General features: G+C 47.3%; 1 protein-coding gene across 2 annotated transcripts in view; it reads right to left on the bottom strand.

Annotated features, from left to right (window-relative positions):
- Window positions 1-19317, bottom strand: part of SCYL3 (SCY1 like pseudokinase 3) — a 42286-nt gene that overhangs the window by 126 nt on the left and 22843 nt on the right. The window contains exons 8-13 of one of the 2 annotated variants that reach the window (XM_032863017.1): window positions 18046-18123; window positions 15881-16020; window positions 14458-14642; window positions 5060-5231; window positions 2253-2411; window positions 414-1108 (exon numbers count right to left, since the gene is read on the bottom strand). In XM_032863017.1, the coding sequence (XP_032718908.1) occupies window positions 414-1108; window positions 2253-2411; window positions 5060-5231; window positions 14458-14642; window positions 15881-16020; window positions 18046-18123 (1429 nt within the window). The remainder of the gene's footprint in view (window positions 1-413; window positions 1109-2252; window positions 2412-5059; window positions 5232-14457; window positions 14643-15880; window positions 16021-18045; window positions 18124-19317) is intronic. The other variant, XM_032863018.1, reaches the window with a different exon arrangement.

Raw genomic sequence — 19317 nt, 5'->3', positions numbered from 1 at the left:
CAGGCTGCTGAGACCAGTCGTTTCTGAATGTAAAGGGGCCTAACCCTCCTGCACTAGGCAAAGGAACTTCCCTCAGCCGGACGCTGAAGAGGAGGAGGATTACTTTGGTTCCAGAGCACTGGAAACCAGCTTCCCAGGGACCATATAAGTACAGTCTGGTGACACCCTATTCTCGATTTAACCTCTTTTTAAATCAAAAGGTTGTAATAGTAACCAGTGGCCCCCTAACCAATCTAAGCACTGCAGTTCTTTCTGGGGAGGGAAAGACACTGTTTACAGGAAGCGACTGCAGTCACTGAGGGCCGCGCCCCTCATTGCGAGCGACTGTGCGTGGGCGCGTCTGGTACCGAGACCGGCCGCTGGTATGCGCAAGGGCATCCCTGGAACTAGCAGCACGACTTACTAAGCCTCACCTCAGTCATCTCTGCTGCAGCAAATTTTGAGGAAAACTGCGTCACTGGTGAGATGTCATCCTTGTCAGAAACCATCATTTCTGTCCTCAGTTCAGGCAAAATAAGAAGAGCAGCTGAAGGCTTAATTTCTGGAATCATATCGGCAAACCAGTCCAACTCTGGATCTGGAACTGGCTTCTTTTTTACCTGGATGGTGAACTCCTCTCCTAAACCAAGTTCTGATGAAGCCGTGAGGCGCCTTTCTTGTGACGACAATTTTGGTGGCTTGGTTTGGTCTGGGTCATCCCCGCTTTGTGCAAGACTGGTCTTTTGGGGTAGACTCGGTTTCCAAGGCTTGGACTCTTCAGTGAGTGAAAGCAAAGTAGGAAGAGCCTCCTGTTCCCTAGAGGCACCTGGGGGCACAGCTGGGCCTCCACCTCCCGCGCTTGGCTCAGCATCCAAGCTGCCGGGCTCCAGGTCGTCCCACGCCGCCTCCGCCTGCACGTTAGCGAGTGGGGATGTGGAGGCATCGTAGGATTCTGTAGGACAAACCCGGATGCTGACAGCTTTGTTTTCAGGCTCCTCGGGCTCGCTCCAGTCAGGCCACTCCTCAGACTTTTTACAACTTGATGGGAAGTTCTCACGATCTCCTGAGGTATTTTTCACATCTGAGAGTCCGTTCATGGGAAATTTAATAGGCTGAGGAAACAGATCACCTGTGGGGACATGTACAAAACTTAACTCTCATAAGGTGTTAAAAGCTAGCAGTATCTTTAGGAAAAGGTTAACACTTAAAAAAAAAACAAAAAAAACATGGCTCTAATTTCTTAGAAATAGACCCAGGTTACTAGATTCTACTTACACAAGAGATCCCAGCAGAACAGAGCAAGGGTATGATCTATGTTATTCAAATACTTAAACTAAACTAACTGGAACATATAATCATTCACTAAATATTCAAACAGACTGTTTGTTGGCATAATTGTCTATAGACAAATACAGAAATGTTTGGAGCCAGGCAGTGTCAACCCCAAGAAGCGTTGTGTGGTCCGGTAAGTTTGTCTTAACCCAATATACCCTCAGTTTACATTTTAAATTTTGTTTATTTGAGAGAGTAAGAATCCCGAGCAGGCTCTATGCTCAGCACAGAGCCCAATGCAGGGCTTGAGCTCATGACCTGAGATGAAATCAAGATTAAGATGCTTAACAGACTGAGCCACCCAGGTGCCCCAACATACCCTCTATCTTAAACAGATTTCCTTAAATGCAGTCAAGGCCTTTTTTTTTAAATTAAAGATTTTATTTATTTATTTGAGAGAGAGAGCATGAGAGCTGAGAAGGTCAAAGGGAGAAGAGGACACCCCATGGAGCTGGGAGCCGGATGCGGGACTTGACTTGATCCCGGAACTCCGAGAGCATGACCTGAGCCGAAGGCAGTTGCTTAACCAACTGAGCCACCCAGGCGCCCAAGGCCCTGGCATCTTATGCAGTGTGTCCGGACTCTGCTACTAACATTTCCCCCACACTTACTTAAGCACACAGCTCTTTTTCATGGCATATCTCCTGCCATCTAACAGAACTATCATCCTCTGATACAACTGGAAAACGCAGCACTAAAACATCAGAAGTACCAAAGTAATGTCTGCCAGCTCTGCTCACCAGTTACGAAGAAACGGGAGGTATGTGCCCTGCAGTACAGGAAACACAGAGGAGACCCCAGCTGACTACAGACTTGTAAGTTGTAACAGAAATCAGCCTCAGTATTCCCAAAGTGCCCTTAATTTCCAGAACTTAAAACTTGGTACTTAGAAAAACATTCATCTAAACAGTGGAAAAGCTATATAAATGGTATATTTCTACCTGTCTGTAAACGAGTATTGTAGCAAGCTCGCTGTATGCGCTTCTTGCTGATGGGCATGCTGCCAGAAGAGAGACATTTAGGGAATATGCCAGAGGAGGGGTTCTCCAAGACTGGTGCCATCTGACTCTGCTGGCTACAGATGACGTGCAGGGGAGAATCTGAAGTTAAAAACTCCCAAAAATAAAAGGGATAGTAAATTGCTTCTTGTTCTATCAGGGTAGGTGAGCAACAATTAAGGGAAAGGGGTCCATTTAACACAGTTAAAAAAAATAGGTTGTAGGGAGAGAGCATCTTCCAGTATCAGGAGAAACACACCTGTTACACAGTGGACTGCCTGTCCTTGATGTGTTTCAGGGCAGGCTGAGTATCTATGTGATGTTAAGGGACTTGTAAGGATTCAAGCATTAGGTGAGGAGTTTTACAAAACTTAACGGCCTTTGAACATTTTGGCAATTTAAAATCATAATTGATTCTACTTTTAAAAAAAATAAAAAGTCTAAGAGTAAAGCACACCAATGTGAATGTACTTAATGCCAAACACTGTACAGTTAAAAATGATTAAAATGGATTTAAAATAATTAACATCCTAAAATAATCACTTTACTACTTTGGTGTTCACTTTTCTAATCTTAAAAAAAAGATCCACGTGTATTTGTAAACATAAATGTGTTTTAACTTGACATGATATTGTAAACCTTTTTTGGTCTTAGGTTTGAATTTGAAATGTGTGGTGGGAAATTTTAAAATACGTTTTCTGTATATTGTACAATCCGTCCGTCCCCACACGCAAACAGGCATTTTATGCGTTACATATGATTAAAATGTAATAAAATGGGAAAAAATGGTTAAAATGGTAAATTTTATGTCATGGTAGACATTTAATCCCGGGTGGGGTGGGACTGTTTAAAAAAAAATGTTGTCTTTAACAGTTTACCAAAAGTTCATAATCAACTGTGGGCACTGGTCAAAAGAATTAACAGCAAAATTTTTGGCTTAATACTTCCTCTGCCGGGGGTACATCATCACAGGGAGGCCTTGCCTGGCCTCCAGGGCCTGACCTCTGCAAGCCCCGCACACTTTTGCTTGCTCCTGCCACCATCTTCCCTGCTGACCGCCTACCAGTGGTTCTTACCCAGTGTCCCCTTCTGCAACGCTCTTCCGTGCAGATGGACTTCCCTGAGGTACCCTTTTCATAAACCTCAGTGTTATCCCATATTAAGTCTGACCAGATAGGTAAAGTGCAGAACAGAAGGAGAGAAAAGTCCAAGGATCCCCTCCTATATACGTGCCCCCTCCCCACCGTTCTCCCAAGTCCCTGCAAGAAGGGCCACTCTTAACTGGGAGCTGGGAACGCAGGCTGCCGCCGCAGCTCAACCACCGTCTTGGAGAAAGAGCTTACCTAATTGAGAAGTCAGTGGGGTTAGACCTTGATCTGTCTTATTAAGTCTTCCCGGAAGTTTAGTAAAAACTAATGTTACTCCTGCTTTGGTGCCCTTTTGGTTTCTTACAGAGATTACGGCCCAACAGTATATAAAATGTCCAGAACTAGGAAATGGCAGTAAATACAACAGGTACGAGGAGTGGGGACTCCTGCCAACTTGGCACGCAAAGCCGCCCTCCGAGAGGGACTCCCGAGTCTTCTCTCAAAACTGCACACACCACCGTCCCCATATTCCTCTCCTATGAAAGGTAAATACATCTCCCATCTGCTGTTTAGTGACACACAGACTCCACTCACTCAAGGTGTACAAGCACATCGCACTTGGAGAGGAGGGAGCAGCGGCTTACATCACCCTCTTCAAGCTCCTGACACTGACTTCATCAGCACCAAGAAGAGTTGGACCCATCAGAACTGCAGGAGGCCAGTGTTGCTTTGCAGATTCTCGTGGCATCAAAATTCTGACAGTTCTTTGCTACTGTGTGCAGTTTCTGTGCACTCTCGAATTCACTACCCATGAGAACCGAGATCTGCATTTCTTAACAAGGTTACCGTCCTAGTCAGGGTTAAACCAAGGAGCAAAGAAGCAATGATGCTGATATAAAATTCTTACTCTTGACTTTTATAGCCTACAAAGACCAGAAATTACTGCTCCGTCCCATATAACATCTAATGGGAACAAGCCAGAAATAAGAATTTCTTGAAGTATCTAAAAATCAACAGCTTTTTACCTAAAAGGCCATCAACATCAGAAGAACTTAAACATCTAGTGTTACAAGCTGCTACAACCTTTTTAGCCGGTGACAGACAGGATCTTAAAATTTTAAATATATACCCTTTAACCCAATAGGTCTACTTCTGGGACTTTATCCTCTAACAATAAAAGCCATGCTACATGAAGATACAAGACATAGAAGACATCAATTGCAGCAATTAATAATCCAGAAATGAAAGCAATATCCAACAAAATCCATCAACAGGGAAGTCACTGAATGAATTATATTCAATGAAATATTAGGCAGCTGTCAAAAAGGGTGCCATTTCTATGTACTGACCTGGAGACCAGTCCCTAATACGCTACTACACAAAAAAATTATGTTGTAAAATTGCGTATCTTCATTGTTTTGTTAAAAAATCCTATATATGGGCATTGTGTATTAACATACATCTGTGTTCGTGTGCTTAACAAAAGGGAAGAAAAGATTCCCACTAAACTCTTAAAACTGGTTACCTTACACACCCAGAAGGAACTGGGTTTCTTTACCATTCTCTCTCATTTGATGGAAGACAACCCACCTGCATTATTTGTATGTTAAAAATCTAATTAAACATTTAAAATAAAAAGCTATACTTTTTAATCATTCTTACCTTCCAGGGAAAGGTCAACTGTTTTAGTAAAACTTGGGGCAGTGCGTTTGAAGATCTTGGTTCTTTCTCCTCCCACAACCACCTCTGGTCCAAGTAGAGACACCAGCACTGCCAGGCTGTGAAGAGTAATGGCCACAATGGAATCGCTGGTATCACGCAAGCCCAGTAACACCTAGGAGCAAATCAGGTAGTAAGTGTACACAGCCACGTTGCCGGTCTTTCTCCCCATAAACGAGCAGCTGGGCTGCCGTCAGACTAGCTCAGATGTCTTTGTTTCTTACATTGGTGTCCGAGGTCAGTAGCTCTCAAACTGTCTGTGGTCAAGAACCAGTATTTTCCCCTCCTAAAAAACCACGAACTGATACATTGTTAAAAATACAACAACAAAAATAAATACATTGGAAATAACAAAATTACTGTTAAGCTACTCTAAAAGGTTCTAGACTTGTCCAGGATACAGGTCAGCTCCTGCTCCAGGACCAAAGGCAGCTGGGCACTCCAGAGATCTCAGCTCTTAAGCCAGCAGCACTGAGTATTCCGAGGAGACCATCCAGCAACGACTCATGGGGACTGACCCTGCTTCGTGTCAGATCAGCCGAGAAAGGGTTCAGGGTAGTATAGCTGTAGAGGACTCTCCGAATTCTTGAAGAATCGAAATACTCCAATCAAAAGACAGAGTGACAAGAGCCTATACCTGTGGCAAAGAGGCTAACTGCAGACATGTAGTCTGACCACTGGCCCTAACTACCAGTGAGCCCACAGCAGATTCAGGCCTCTCAACAGTGCAGGGACCTAACACTGCCCAGTGTGCCCACAGCAGTCAAAGTGTGTCACTGGAGCGGCCTGCGCTGAAGGCAAACGTGGCTCAGCCAGAACAGCAGGGTACACAAAGCACACATAGGAGACACCCCTGGAGTGCCTGCTACGGATGACCTGGCAGGGAAGGCACTGCAGGGCACCACAGGACCTCTTCCACACAAGGCCACTACCTTCAAGATGTAGCTGACTTCCCTGATACATAGAAACAAACAGAGACAAAATGAAGAGCAAAGGATTATGCCCCAAATGAAACAACAAAAGAGCTAAGTGAAATGGAGATAAGCAAAATGCCTTATTCGAAGTAATTGTCATAAAGATACTCACTGGACTTGAGAAAAGAATGGATGAACTCAGAATTTCAACAAAGGTAGAAAATACAAAAAAGAATCCATCACAGATGAATAATCCAATAACTGAAATAAAAAATACACTATCAGAAATATCAGTTGATTAGCAGATGCAAAAGAATGGATCAGCAATCTGGAAGACACGGTAATAGAAAGCACCCAAAATGAAAAGCAAAAAGAAAAAAAAAAATGAGAATAGGTTAAAGGAATTGAGTGACATCATCAACACAGTAACACTGGCATTAAGGGAATCCCAGGAGGGGAGAAAAGGAAGCAGAAAACATGTTAAGAAATAATAGATGAAGACATCCCTAATCTGGGGAAGGAAACAGATAGCCTGATCCAAGAAGCAAACAAGACCCTTAACAAGATTAACCTAAGAAGGTCCATGCCAAGACACATTATAATTAAAGTGACAAAAAGTAATCAAGAGAGAATTTTAAAAGCAGCAAAAAGCAAATAGTCAAGTAAAACCCTGTAAGGCTATGAGTTGATTTTTCAGCAGAAACTCTGCAGGCCAGGGAGAATGGCATGACATTCCAAATACTGAAAGGAAAGCCCTACAACCAAGAATAATCAACCCAGCAAGGTTATCTTCCAGAATAGGAGAGAGTGAGTTTTCCAGACAAAAATTAAAGGAGTTCATTACTACTAAACTGGCCTTACAAGAAACATTAAAAGGAATTATCTGAGGGGTGCCTGGGTGGCTCAGTTGGTTGGGAGTCTGGCTTCGGCTTGGGTCATGATCTCTGGGTCCTGAGATCCAGCTCCGCATCGGGCTCCCTGCTCAGTGGGGAGTCTGCTTCTCTCTCTCCCTCTCCCTCTGTGTGTATGTCCTCTCTTGCTCTCTCTCTCAAATAAATAAAATCTAAAAAAAAAAAAAAAAGGAATTTTTTGAGTGGAAATAAAAGAACATAATCTACAGTAAGAAAATAATGAAAGGAAAAAATTTCACAGGTTAAAAAAAAGCAAACATGTAGCAAAGGCAGTAGACTAATCACTTTTAGAGCCAATGCAGAAGTTAAAACACAAAAGTAAAATCAATTATGATCTACAAAAATCAGCCAAGGAACACATAAAAAAAGATGTAAAATATGACCTCATACACATAAAAGGGAAGTAAAAATTAAGTTCAAACATGTTCTAAACAAAGTACTGAAGTGACCATCAACTTAATAGAGACTGCTATACACTAAGATTTTATACCTGGGCCAGTGGTAACCACAAATCAAGCACTTGTAATAGCGACAGAAAAAGTAAGAGAAAGGAATCCAAGCACAACACTAGAAAACAAACCGCAAGAGAAGAGACCAAGAAAAGAAAGGAATGAAGAAGAACTAGAAAAACAAGAAAACAATTTTAAAATGACAGTGAGTACACATCTATAAACATACTTTAGATATGCACAGACTAAATGCTCTCATCAAAAGGCCCAGGGTGACTAAATAGATAAAAAACAAGATCCCTCAATGTGCAGCCCACAAGAGACTCACTCAGACCTAGAGACACGTACAAACTGAAAGGGAGGGACCAAAAGAGATATTCCATGGAAATGGAAGTGAAGAAAAGCTGAGGTAGCAACAGTTTATATCAGATAAAATTGACTGAGCAGGAGACAAAGAGGGGGACAACAGAATGACAAAGGGATCAATCCAACAAGAGGACATAAGATTTATAAATATCTATACACCGACCATATAAGCAGCTACAGACACAGAGCAAATATTAACAGACATAGAGAAACTGAGTGACAGTAACTGTAGATGACTTCAACATCCCACCTACCCAGATATAAAATCAACAAGGGAACAGTGGCTTTGAATGACACATTAGACCAGAGGGACCTAACAGATATATATAGAACAGTCCTTCCCAAAACAGCAAAATACACTTTCTTTTCAGGTGCACATGGGATATCTTCCAGGACAGATCACATGTTAGGCCGCAAACCAAGTCTCAATAAATTTAGAAGACTGAAACCATATCAAGCACCTTTACCAATCACAGTGGTATAAAACTAGAAATCAATTACAAGAAGAAAACCAGGAAATTCGCAAATACATAGAGTTTAAACATGCCACTGAACAACCCATGGGTCAAAGAAGAAATCAAAGGAGAAAACAAAAAACTTTATGAGATAAATGAAAATGGAAAACAACATACCAAAATTTATGCAATGCAGCCAAAGCAGTTTTAGGAGGAGAATTTACTGTGATAAACGCCTACCTCATGAAACAAACAAAATCTCAAACATCAACTTTATACCTCAAAGAACTAGGAAAAAAATAAGTGAAAAAATAAATGAAAATGAAAAAGGAAACAAAAAATTCAGAACTAAGCTGGTTCTTTGAAAAGATAAACAAAATGAACAAATCTCAGCTGAACACATAAAGGAAAAAAGGACACAAAACCAGAAATGGAAGAGATGTTACAACTGATACCACAGAAATACAAAGGATCGTAAGAGACTACTTATGAATAATTAGATGCCAACAAATTAGGCAAATAGAAGAAATGGATAAATTGCTAGAAATACACAACCTACTAAGACTGAATATAAAGGAACAGAAAATCTGAACAGGCTGATTTTTGGTAAGGAGACCACATCATCCAAAAACTCCCGAAGAACAGAAGTTCAGGACCAGATGGTTTCACCAGTGAGTTACACCGAACATTCAGAGAAGAAATAATACCAAACACTAAATTGAAAAGATGTCTGCACACCGTGCTTCCTGCAATGCTATTTATAATAGTCAAGACAGGGAACAACCTGTGTCCATCAACAGACAAATGATAAGAAAGATGAGGTGTATGGGACGCCTACTCAGCCATGACAGAAGAGGAGATCATGCCATTTGAGACAACATGGATGGACCTAGAGGGCGTTATGCTAAGGGAAGTGAGGCAGACTAAGAAAGCCTAACCCCATTTGGATTTCACTCAGCAGGAGCCTGCTGCTCCCTCTCCCTCCTGCTCCCCCTGCTTGAACTCTGTCAAATAAATAAAATCTTTAAAAATAAATGAAATAAATAAAAAACAAAACACACACACAAATGAATAAACAAACAAAAAGCAGAATCAGACCTGTAAATACAGAGGGGGAGGGAGAACAAGGGTTGAGGACAACGGGGGAAGAGGAGGGGGAGACAGACTTCTGGTCACGGCGTAAGTCCCAGAAAGCACACGCACAGCAGCAGTACAGTGACGCGGCCGTGGCGACGTGACAGGACAAATGAGCTGTCGCCTCACACCTATTGGACTGGCTTCCGTCACAAAGACAAGCAGTAACAAGGACATGAGCACGTGGAGAAGAGGGAATGATGGTGCACCACCGCCTGAGGGGAAACTGGTTCAGCCACTGTGGAAAAGCAGAGAGGTTCCTCAAAAAGTCAGGGAAAAAAAAAAAAAAAGAATTACCGTAAGATCCACCAATTCCACTTCTGGGAATTTATCCAAGGAAAGCACTAATTTACACATAGCACACGCCCCTGCTCACTGCAGCATTACTTACAGCACTGGAGCTATGGTCACCAAGTGTCCATCAACGGACGGAGGAATAAGGCAAATGTGATTTTACATATGCACACGCACGCACACACGAACGTCACTGAGCCACGTAAGAGATGAAACCTTGCCATCTGCGACAACCTGGATCGACTCAGCGCATCGTGCTGAGTGAAGTGAGAGACAAACACTGTATGATCTCACTTATGCGAGGAATCTAAAAAAAACCAAAACGGGCTCCAAGCTGGCTCAGTGAGTGCAGCGTGCGACTCCCGACCTCAGGGCTGTGGGTGCGATCGCTATGCTGGGCGTGGAGATTACTTAATAAAGATTGTATTTATACATCTGAGAGACAGCGAGCAGGAGAGGCAGGCAGAGGGAGAGGGAGAAGCAGACTCCCTGCTGAGCAGGGGGCCCAATGCAGGGCTCAACCCCAGGGGCCTGAAATGAGGACCTGAGCAGAAGGCAGACGCTTAACCATCTGAGCCACCCAGGTGCCCCGTCCCCCAAAACTAAAATATCTTTAAAAATGAAAATACAAAACAAGCTCATAGAGAGAACAGACTGGTGGTACCAGAGATGGGAAAGAGGATGGTGGGGAGGGGCCAAAAGGTACAAATTTCCAGTTATAAAATAAGTCAGTCAGAGGTCCCTGGGTGACTCAGTCGGTCAAGTGTCTGACTCTTGGTTTCGGCTCAGGTCATGATCTCAGGGTCATGAGATCCATCCCCGGGTCAGGCTCCAGGCTCAGCACAGGGTCTGCTGAAGTTTCTCTCTCCCTCTGCCCCTCCTTGCACTCACTCTCTTTCTCTCAAATAAATAAATCTAAAAAACAAAAGGTCATGGGGATGTAACATACAGCACAGTGACTATCACTATTTTTAAAAAATTTTTTTCTTTTCAGCGTAACAGTATTCATTGTTTTTGCACCACACCCAGTGCTCCATGCAATCCGTGCCCTCTCTAATACCCACCACCTGGTTCCCCCAACCTCCCACCCCCCCACCTCTTCAAACCCTTCAGATTGTTTTTCAGAGTCCATAGTCTCTCATGGTTCACCTCCCCTTCCAATTTCCCTCAACTCCCTTCTTCACTAATATTATTTTATTGCATAAAGTTGCTAAGAACATAAATCTTACAAGTTCTCATCAAAGGAAGAAGAATTCAGTAAACTACATATATGGTTACAGACGAACAAGTCTCACTGTGGTGACTGTTTCACAATATACACAACTACTGAATCATGTGGTGCACCTGAAACTAAGAGCTTATATGTTTATTATGTCAATTAAAAACCTGTTTTACATGTTCACTCTCCTTATCTGTACGTATGTCACTACAGGACCAGAAATATAGTTGAGAGACAGACCACACTTAGAACCCCTCGTCTACATCCCTCGTGCTTATGTCCCCAGCCCCTGCCCATCTTCCCAGCTTTACACACATAAAGGACAGGACTTGGAAAACTTGTCTTTACATCTGGTGCACAGAACACCTGCCCTAAACGGAGCCAGCTATGACCTCCGTCAGCACGAACTGGAATGTGGAGAGACCAGTTAGCTCTGTGGCTTGCTGAAAGGAGGACAATAAACTAGGAGACTACAGGGACAACCATGCTGGCCACGCGTACATCGAACACTGAAAGCCCGTCTTCGGGAAGTTACAGTGCGACAGATAAACGGAGAAAGGAAAGAACTGAAGACTGTCTGGCTGAGTCCCAGCAGCGCGTGGTCTCCACGTAAGGCAGTCTGACATCCTTCTAGCCAAGTCTCTTTTGGCTTTAGCTCGTCTGAGTGGGTTTCGGTTACTTGCAACTGGAAGAAACTACTAAGACAGTCACATGCAGTCCTCAGGAGACGCTTTGCTCTGAACCAGCAGAGTCACGTGTGCGGGGGGCAAAGCCACCCGCGCCAGCCAGATTCGGGCCCAGGGTAACCTGGGTAACCAGGCCTCCCCAGGGGTGACAGCACGGCCTCCTGGGTGCCAGGAACTCTGGGTTCTGGTCCCAGCTCCTCTAGGAATTCTCATTATGACTTGACCCATCCTTTAATTTTCTGGTCTGGTTTCCTCACTTATCTAAGATCAAGATTTCCAACAAGACTCAGTAAGAGAACGTCAGGCCCAATGCTCACAAATCAGGCACCTTCTCAAAACAAAGCTGTACAAATAAGCTACAGTGTGTTTCTTTTGCAAATGATTAGAATTCCAACTGCTACGGCAATCGGCAATCGTAACACAACAATCCTCCCAAGCCACAAATCCGAGAGTCCTCCTCAAACCTTGCCTCTCCTGAGCAGCTGAGTCCCGCCCACCCACCGTCTCTGTGTCCCTCTCCCACAGCCACCGCCCCGCATCTGCCCCGGACTCTCTTCGCCTTCTCCTCGCTGGACTAACAGCTTCCCACCTGACCTCCTTTTCTATATTCTACCTTCCACACTGCTACCAAAGTGAGCTTCCCAGCGCATAAATACTGGCCAAGTGGGGCACCTGGTGGCTCAGTCAGGCGCACATCGGACTCTTGGTTTTGGCTCCGGTCATATTCCCGCAGCTGCGTGATGGAGCCCCGCGTCGTGCTCCGTGCGCTCAGTGCGGAGTTGGCTTCGGAGTCTTTCTCCCTGTCCCACCCCACTCGCACCTGCGCGCTCTAAAATAACAGAATATACTTTTTCAAAAATTGGCCAAGTCATTCCCCTACAGAGGAGGCCTTCACTGTCTGCACACACTGAGCACAGACTCAGTCTTTGAGCTCGGCTCAGAGCCAACTCTGAGACGTAGAACTGCATTTCAGAGACAGAGTGCTCCGTCCCTCTTCGGCATTTTCAGACACGACGACACCAGGGTAGCAGCGACTGCTGCAGACAGAAACACAACATGTGGCGTGGGGGCCACCTGGCCCTAAAGCCAGCCCTCCCAGCGTGGTCCCCAGTGGCGGTGTGCTGTCAGCCAGCACCTACCAAACCTGGGCTGACTTGCACAACCCACTGGAACCAGGAGAATGGAACAGAAGTGACACTGTCCATTCCTAACCTATGCCTCGGGAGAGCTGCCCTGGCGCTTCTGGTAGCCCAGGGCAGCCACGTAAGAAGTCCACGGACACTGTCAGAGATGTGGCAAAGGGGAACAGAGGTCCTGCCACATCCCGAGACTACATGGAAAGAGAGGCCCCGCTAAGTCTAGACTTTCAGCCATCCCTTCCGCGGTGCTAGGGGACTGCTTCTCAGCTGACCTCACGTGCGACAGAATCCCCAAACTGAGCCCGTCAATCCAAAGAACTGTGAGGCCAAAATGGCTACTGATTTAAGGCACTAAGTTTTGGGGCGCCCCAGGAACAGATAACAAACACCTCTGTGTCCCACTTCCTAGCTCCCTGAAAGCAAAGTGTTATACACCTCTATGGCCCCAGGACCTAAGACCTGGCATAAAAACAGGCCTTAGGAATCATTTGCAAATACATCAATCTCATAGGAAAATAAATTATTTTAAAGTTCCTATATGGCCGACAAAATATTTTAAAACCTTGTACTGAGCTGAATATTGTCTCCTAAATATTCACGTGCACCCAAAATGTGACCTTAAAATGATGTTGCACTGGTTAGAGTGGGTCCTAAATCCAATGATCTGGATCTTTTTAAAAAGGTCAAGTGGGGGCGCCTGGGTGGCTCAGTGGGTTAAGCCGCTGCCTTCGGCTCAGGTCATGATCTCAGGGTCCTGGGATCGAGTCCCGCATCGGGCTCTCTGCTCAGCGGGGAGCCTGCTTCCCTTTCTCTCTCTCTCTCTGCCTGCCTCTCCATCTACTTGTGATCTCTCTCTGTCAAATAAATAAATAAAATCTTTAAAAAAAAAAAATAAATAAAAAATAAAAAGGTCAAGTGAAGGGACACCCGGGTGGCTCAGTGGGTTAAGCTTCTGCCTTCAGCTCAGGTCATGATCCCAGGGTCCTGGGATGGAGCCCCGCACTGGGCTCCCTGCTTGGCGGGGAGCCTGCTTCTCCCTCTGCCGGCTGCTCCCCCTGCTTATGCGCGCTCTTGCTCTCTGGCAAACAAAATCTTTAAAAAAAAAAAAAAAAAAAAGGCCAAGTGAAGACACAGGGGAAAAGGACAATCAAGGCAGACTGGCGCAACACAGTTCCAAGCCGAGACACACCGAGGACCGCCAGGAGCTACCAGGAAGCGGGGCAGCTGGCACGGAAGGCTTCTCCCCTAGAGCTTTCAGAGGAAGCATGGACCCACAGACACCATGATCTCAGACTTCTGGCCTCCAGAACCGGAAGAGAACAGATTTCTATCGTGGTATTTGCTCTCTGAGCCCCAGCGCCACCAGCACAAACCTGAGCCCCGGGTGAGGGGTCATTACCAGGTCCCCAGTGGCTGATAAACCGGCCAGAAGGCTCGGGTCCGAGTCATCTCACGCGCCTCTCCGTGATGACTTAATTATTTTATGGTATTTAATTACAGACACTTAACAGTGTCTGTCACAAAGCACCCACAAAGGATTCCTATTCCTTTTCCCCAAAGAATTAGCAAGCAGAATCAGTTTTCCCAGGTTAAGACCAAATACGCTAATTTGGTCCACATGCCTGTGTGAGCAGAGTGGAAATGTGACTCGTCTCAGCCCCTGCTACCCCCGCGGCTTTCACGCCTGACGCCACTTCCAGACTCCTGAGCCAGGGTCTTCGAGTTCCAGGGCCCCCCAGCCCCGGCCGCGCCCTCTGCACGGAGCTCCTCTGACCTGCGGCAGGATGACTTTCTTCAGCTGCTCCTGGGTGAAGTGCCCCACGTAGGCCTCCAGGTGGGACAGCAGCACCATCCGCACGTGCTCCTCGTGCACCTCGAACAGCCGCAGCAGCACCGGGATCACCCGCGACTGGAACAGGGCCGGCGACAGCAGACAAGGCGGCTCCCCCGGCGCACTGTCTACTCCCCGTCAGAGGCAGTTACAGAGGAAAAGGCAAACTGTCACTTCCGGGAAAGGAGCACAAAGAATTTACAAACCAAGCCCAGGAGTCGCCGCACACTCTCAGTCCTCTTCCGAAGGAATTCTCAGGCCCAAACCAAAGGAAACCTTTTTGGTTGCCCCAAATCACTCACGGCTTAGTTTTCTCAAACACACTGTACTTGTAGAATTATTTTTGAGATACAGCATCAGACTCAATTGAACAAAGCAAGCCTGTATTTTCATTGACTCCTGAATCAGTAACTGTACACGCTGCTGTAATCACGGGAATTTCATACACTAGATCAGATCAATAGGGCTGCTTCACTGTCACCTGCCCAACGAGGAGGTGGCAAATGTCCCAGTGGGACTTGATGCTGGGGGTCCTCCCCTCCTGCTAGTTACGGCAGTGGTTACCAGAGACACCCCACCGTCATTCGGGGACCGTTATGAACAAGGATCGACAGTCCTGCAGGCCCATTTGTAAAAGGCTCCCCAGGTGACTCAGAAGCACACCCCGCTGTGTGTTCGACCGAGCAAGAGAACCACAGAGCTACAAAGAAAAAACTCAGGGAATGACAAAGCGTATAAGGAAATTCTATGTTGTAAGAGAGTTACTTATAATGCTGCTTTGCTGGATCGAGATCTTTTAAGAAAAGAGATTCTGAAAGCAGAATTCCGTCTAACATGGAATTCTACAGAGCGACGTTAATGCTCTGCTCTCTAACCTGGTATGCTGCCGTCCGCCGTGCTTATGAAGCTACGGAGGGTCCGAACAACACCCTCATTTCACACTCAGAAAAACAGAAATTCCAAGTAGGAAAGTTACTTCTAGGCTTTCCAGTCTTTCCACTGGAAACACAAACTAAATGGGTCGCTCTTGGGGAGTCAGAAGGCACAGACCTCACTGCAAATGCAAAGTCCCGTGAAGACAGAGCCTTCTCCTGACACTCCATGTGCGTCTCCTCTTCCAGCCGTACGCATGTGGTGACTTGTTTCCCACGTGCCAGCCTTCCCCGGAAGACCTGACTCTCCAGGGGAGGCTCCTTATCGAGCCAGTGGGCTCCGGAAGCCCGCTCTGAGTCAGACGGTCACTCGGGCCACCAACTATTCTCAGAGACAGACCTAACCACACCCGGCAGGAGTCTCCCTCGGCTCAAACAAGGGCTCATCATGCCCAAACTCCTTAATGACCAATCATCCTTTGAAAAACATTCACCTTTTTTGGGGCCGAGCAGATGAGGAAGAAAACTCTTAACAGCGACAGGCTCCGCAAACACCAGCTGATTAAGCAGCAGCGGCACCAACCGCGAGGCTATCAGCTCCTCCGAGAGGCCGCGGACTCTGTCCAGCAGGAACCTGGGGGCAGAGAAGAGGAGCCTGGGAACCTGGGGGTGACACTTCAGACACAATCCCCTCCGACCTCGGTCCCGGGGTGTGTGTGGAGGGTGGGGGACACGGGGAATTGTGGCCGGGGAAGGTGAACGGGTGCTGACAAGGATTTTAGGAAAAATGCAGTAGGTGCGAGACAAGGCCGCCGGCATGCAGACAAGCTCCAACCCGAGCTAGGGAAGGGGTCACCAAACTGCCCCGTGTTTACGGCGCCAGGGTCCTCTCCCCCAGTAAGCCAGGAGCTTCCCAGCCAATTAAAATGACTTTCTGCACATTTAAAAAATGTAGGATATTAAATTGTCTCGAGTTTCCACAATAAATAAAAATACAAGCTTTTGTCACTAAACTTCCTAAAATAGCATACGTAAGAGCACTCTGTGAAAAACACACATGTGTCCCGGGCCCCTGGTGGCTCATCGGGTCAGCAGCTGACTCCTGACTTCGGCTCAGGTCACCCTCTGGGGGTCGTGGGACTGATCCCCGTGTTGGGCTCTGGACTTGGGGACGGGGGTCTGCTAGGGATTCTCCCTCTCTCCCTCTGCCCCAAGCCCTGCTCTCTCTCTCAAGTAAGTCAATCTTTAAAACAAGGGGAAAAAAAAAAAAAGACACAGGCATTAGGAAGTCATGGGGGCAAGCTCCCCCTACAGCATCGCCGGTGGCAGACTGTGCCTCTCACTGCCCCCAACTGCTGTCACCCCGCAGCCCGTCCTCCTCGGGACCGCAGCCTGGACGGCACCCCGCTCTGCTCCCCCAGCCGAAACACCGGCTCGCATCTCTTCCATTCTGAACACGTCCCTCCCGTGTCCACTGCCTTCTCCAGCTACTCTGTGCTCTCTCTTCTCGGAAGTTCTGGTCTCGGGAGGTTCTACCCAGAGTCCACTCCCTCGCTCCCATCCCTTCAGAGCTCACCTGCGGCCTGGCTCCCCTACCCCCAGCAGCTCCTCCTCAGCTGAGGCCGCTGGTGCCCCCGATTCCTCAGGGACAGGGATTCCCTCCACCTTCCCTCATGTGCCTCTGCCGGGAACACCGGGCTTGCGCACATTCTCTGGCCCTCCTGTCCCCATCACTGCTTTGTCGCACTGGTCAGCCCACCCCCTTACGAGGCTGGGTGGCTGCCCCCACGTTACAATTTGGGTGCTGGGTATCCCCCAAGCCTCTACTTTCTCTGCAGGCCGCGGCGCCCTAGTCCTCACTGCTGGCTCCGCGGCCGCCGCCGTCTCTCCGGGGCTAGTGTGGCCAGGTGCCCACGCACATCTCTGCCCACAGCCCCCCCACACATTGCGCAGGGACCCCTGACCCCACACTGCTCACATGCCCAGCGGCTGGGGCCTCTCCTGCGGGATTCTCTCATGCTCTTGGGGATCACCACTAAGGGCTTGCCAATCTGATGGCGGAAGGCCCCCTTCTCTGTGCCTTCACCGTATCCCTGGAGCCTGCCACGGGCTATAGACTGATCCAAGCCCCTGGAAGAACTCAGGCTGTGCCCTCCACAGACACCAGAGCAGTCCGCTCCGGGAGAGGTAACTGTCTCACGGCCACTTTCACGGCTTTGATGCCTGAAGCCCGCTGCTTACCGACAGTGTCACTGGTCCTCACCGCCCCCCAACTCCAGGAGGGTGCCCATCTCTCACTCACCCCTGCCTGGGGTCTGCGCTCCAACAGGACCCAGCTGCTGGTGGTGCCATGCTTGGCTCGCACCGCGCCCTGCCTCTGTGCATTAGTTCACGCTGTCTTGGGGCCCACACCACCTCCTCTCTGACCACCGCCGCCCTCCCCTCTGGGGTCTCAGGACGCCCCCCACAAGCTCATCACTGTTTCCCCCACCAGAACCAACCGTCCATCCCAAGGCCTACCAGAAGGACAACACAAAGGATGTCCAACAAGCTCGGTCCGAGAAAGTAAGCGTGGACTCATCTCTCCAGAACACCCCAAGTGATTATATGGACTTAATCCAAGTTACTGAATTATAAGCCCTTCACTTTTTGAACTTACTTGAAAAATTCCGTTTTCTCCTCTTCACTCTTCAATGTTAAACTTTTCAAGAAATTCACAACTTCTAGAAAATCATTCCTAAATGCCAAAGAGGAAAAAAAAATGTGCAGGACAATAGGTTAGAGAAGGCATGTTAAATACTGAAGCCATAACCACAGACCACATTATGCTAAGGGCCAAGGAAGCATTCTCCTGTGCCACTTTGAGGACAAGCAGTCATGAGACACGTGCCATGAACCAGCCGTGGAGAATCCAGCATTTTAAGAGCAGCAAAGAGATGTGTGAAGAGGATATGTGCTTTAGCGCACACGGTGCGCAAACACACCCTCACAGACCCGGGGGTTTGAGTGGTCAGAGTCATCTGAGCTTCTGCTGCAGCAGGATGTGGTGACATGAACTGTCCTGAGAGCAATGGTATTGGGTGACCAAGCACCACCAACAGTGGTCGGATCTCCAGTCTGTTCTGGGGCAGGAAGAACTCTGAGAGGCTTGGGCAAACAGGCATCTCTCGTGCCAGTCACAGGAATCTTCCCACTGCTCCTGCCCGAAGCAGGGAGGAGGGTGAGGGGTCAGTAGGCACACACTGCTCAGCCCCAGGGCAGCGCTGCTCCCGTCCTCCCATCCTGTGGGAGTCCTCCCACCCTACAGGACGGGGCCTGTAGCCCATCCGCACACAGCCCCACCAGCATGGCCAGCCGCCCGTATCTCCACATCTTACATCAACACCCCTTTCCCTCTGGCTCAGCAGCAGAGAAAAGCACAAATGTCTTTCTAATCCAGTGGGCTCCTACATAACCAGCAGGCTTCAGGAAGAGGGAGCCTGTGTGGGTTTTGGCTTTCTTTCCCCTCTCTGCTTCAAATACAATTCTTACTAACAACTCTTACCACCAGTGATGAGATAATCTACTTGCTGTAAAGGGCTGTCCTTTGTAGAGATCTTGTATCAAGGTAAATTAAATACTGGTATGAATTATACAAAAGGACACAGAAATGCCTCTCTTAAAAGACTCTTGTAACGAGAAAGGTTTTGAATAGTTTCTTTGAAATGTAAACAATAAATAAAATTCTAATCACTAGAGTGACACTACTTCTCTGCCCTGTTAAATAACACGGCCCGAGTCCTACCCTAGAGGTCCGTGCGGCCCTCCCAGGATAACGTTAGCTTTCGCTCCGCTCTGGTTTTCCCGGGGCTCTCCAACTGCACACTAGGGTCTTTGGTTTCAAAACAACATGAGATCGATTTCGCTAATAAAAGTTGCGACTTTGGGTGGT

This window comes from Lontra canadensis, unplaced genomic scaffold, assembly GCF_010015895.1.
Source record: "Lontra canadensis isolate GAN:19392208 unplaced genomic scaffold, GSC_riverotter_1.0 scaffold24, whole genome shotgun sequence".
Classification (NCBI taxonomy): Eukaryota; Metazoa; Chordata; class Mammalia; order Carnivora; family Mustelidae; genus Lontra; species Lontra canadensis.
This window is presented reverse-complemented; position numbering and strand designations above follow the sequence as displayed.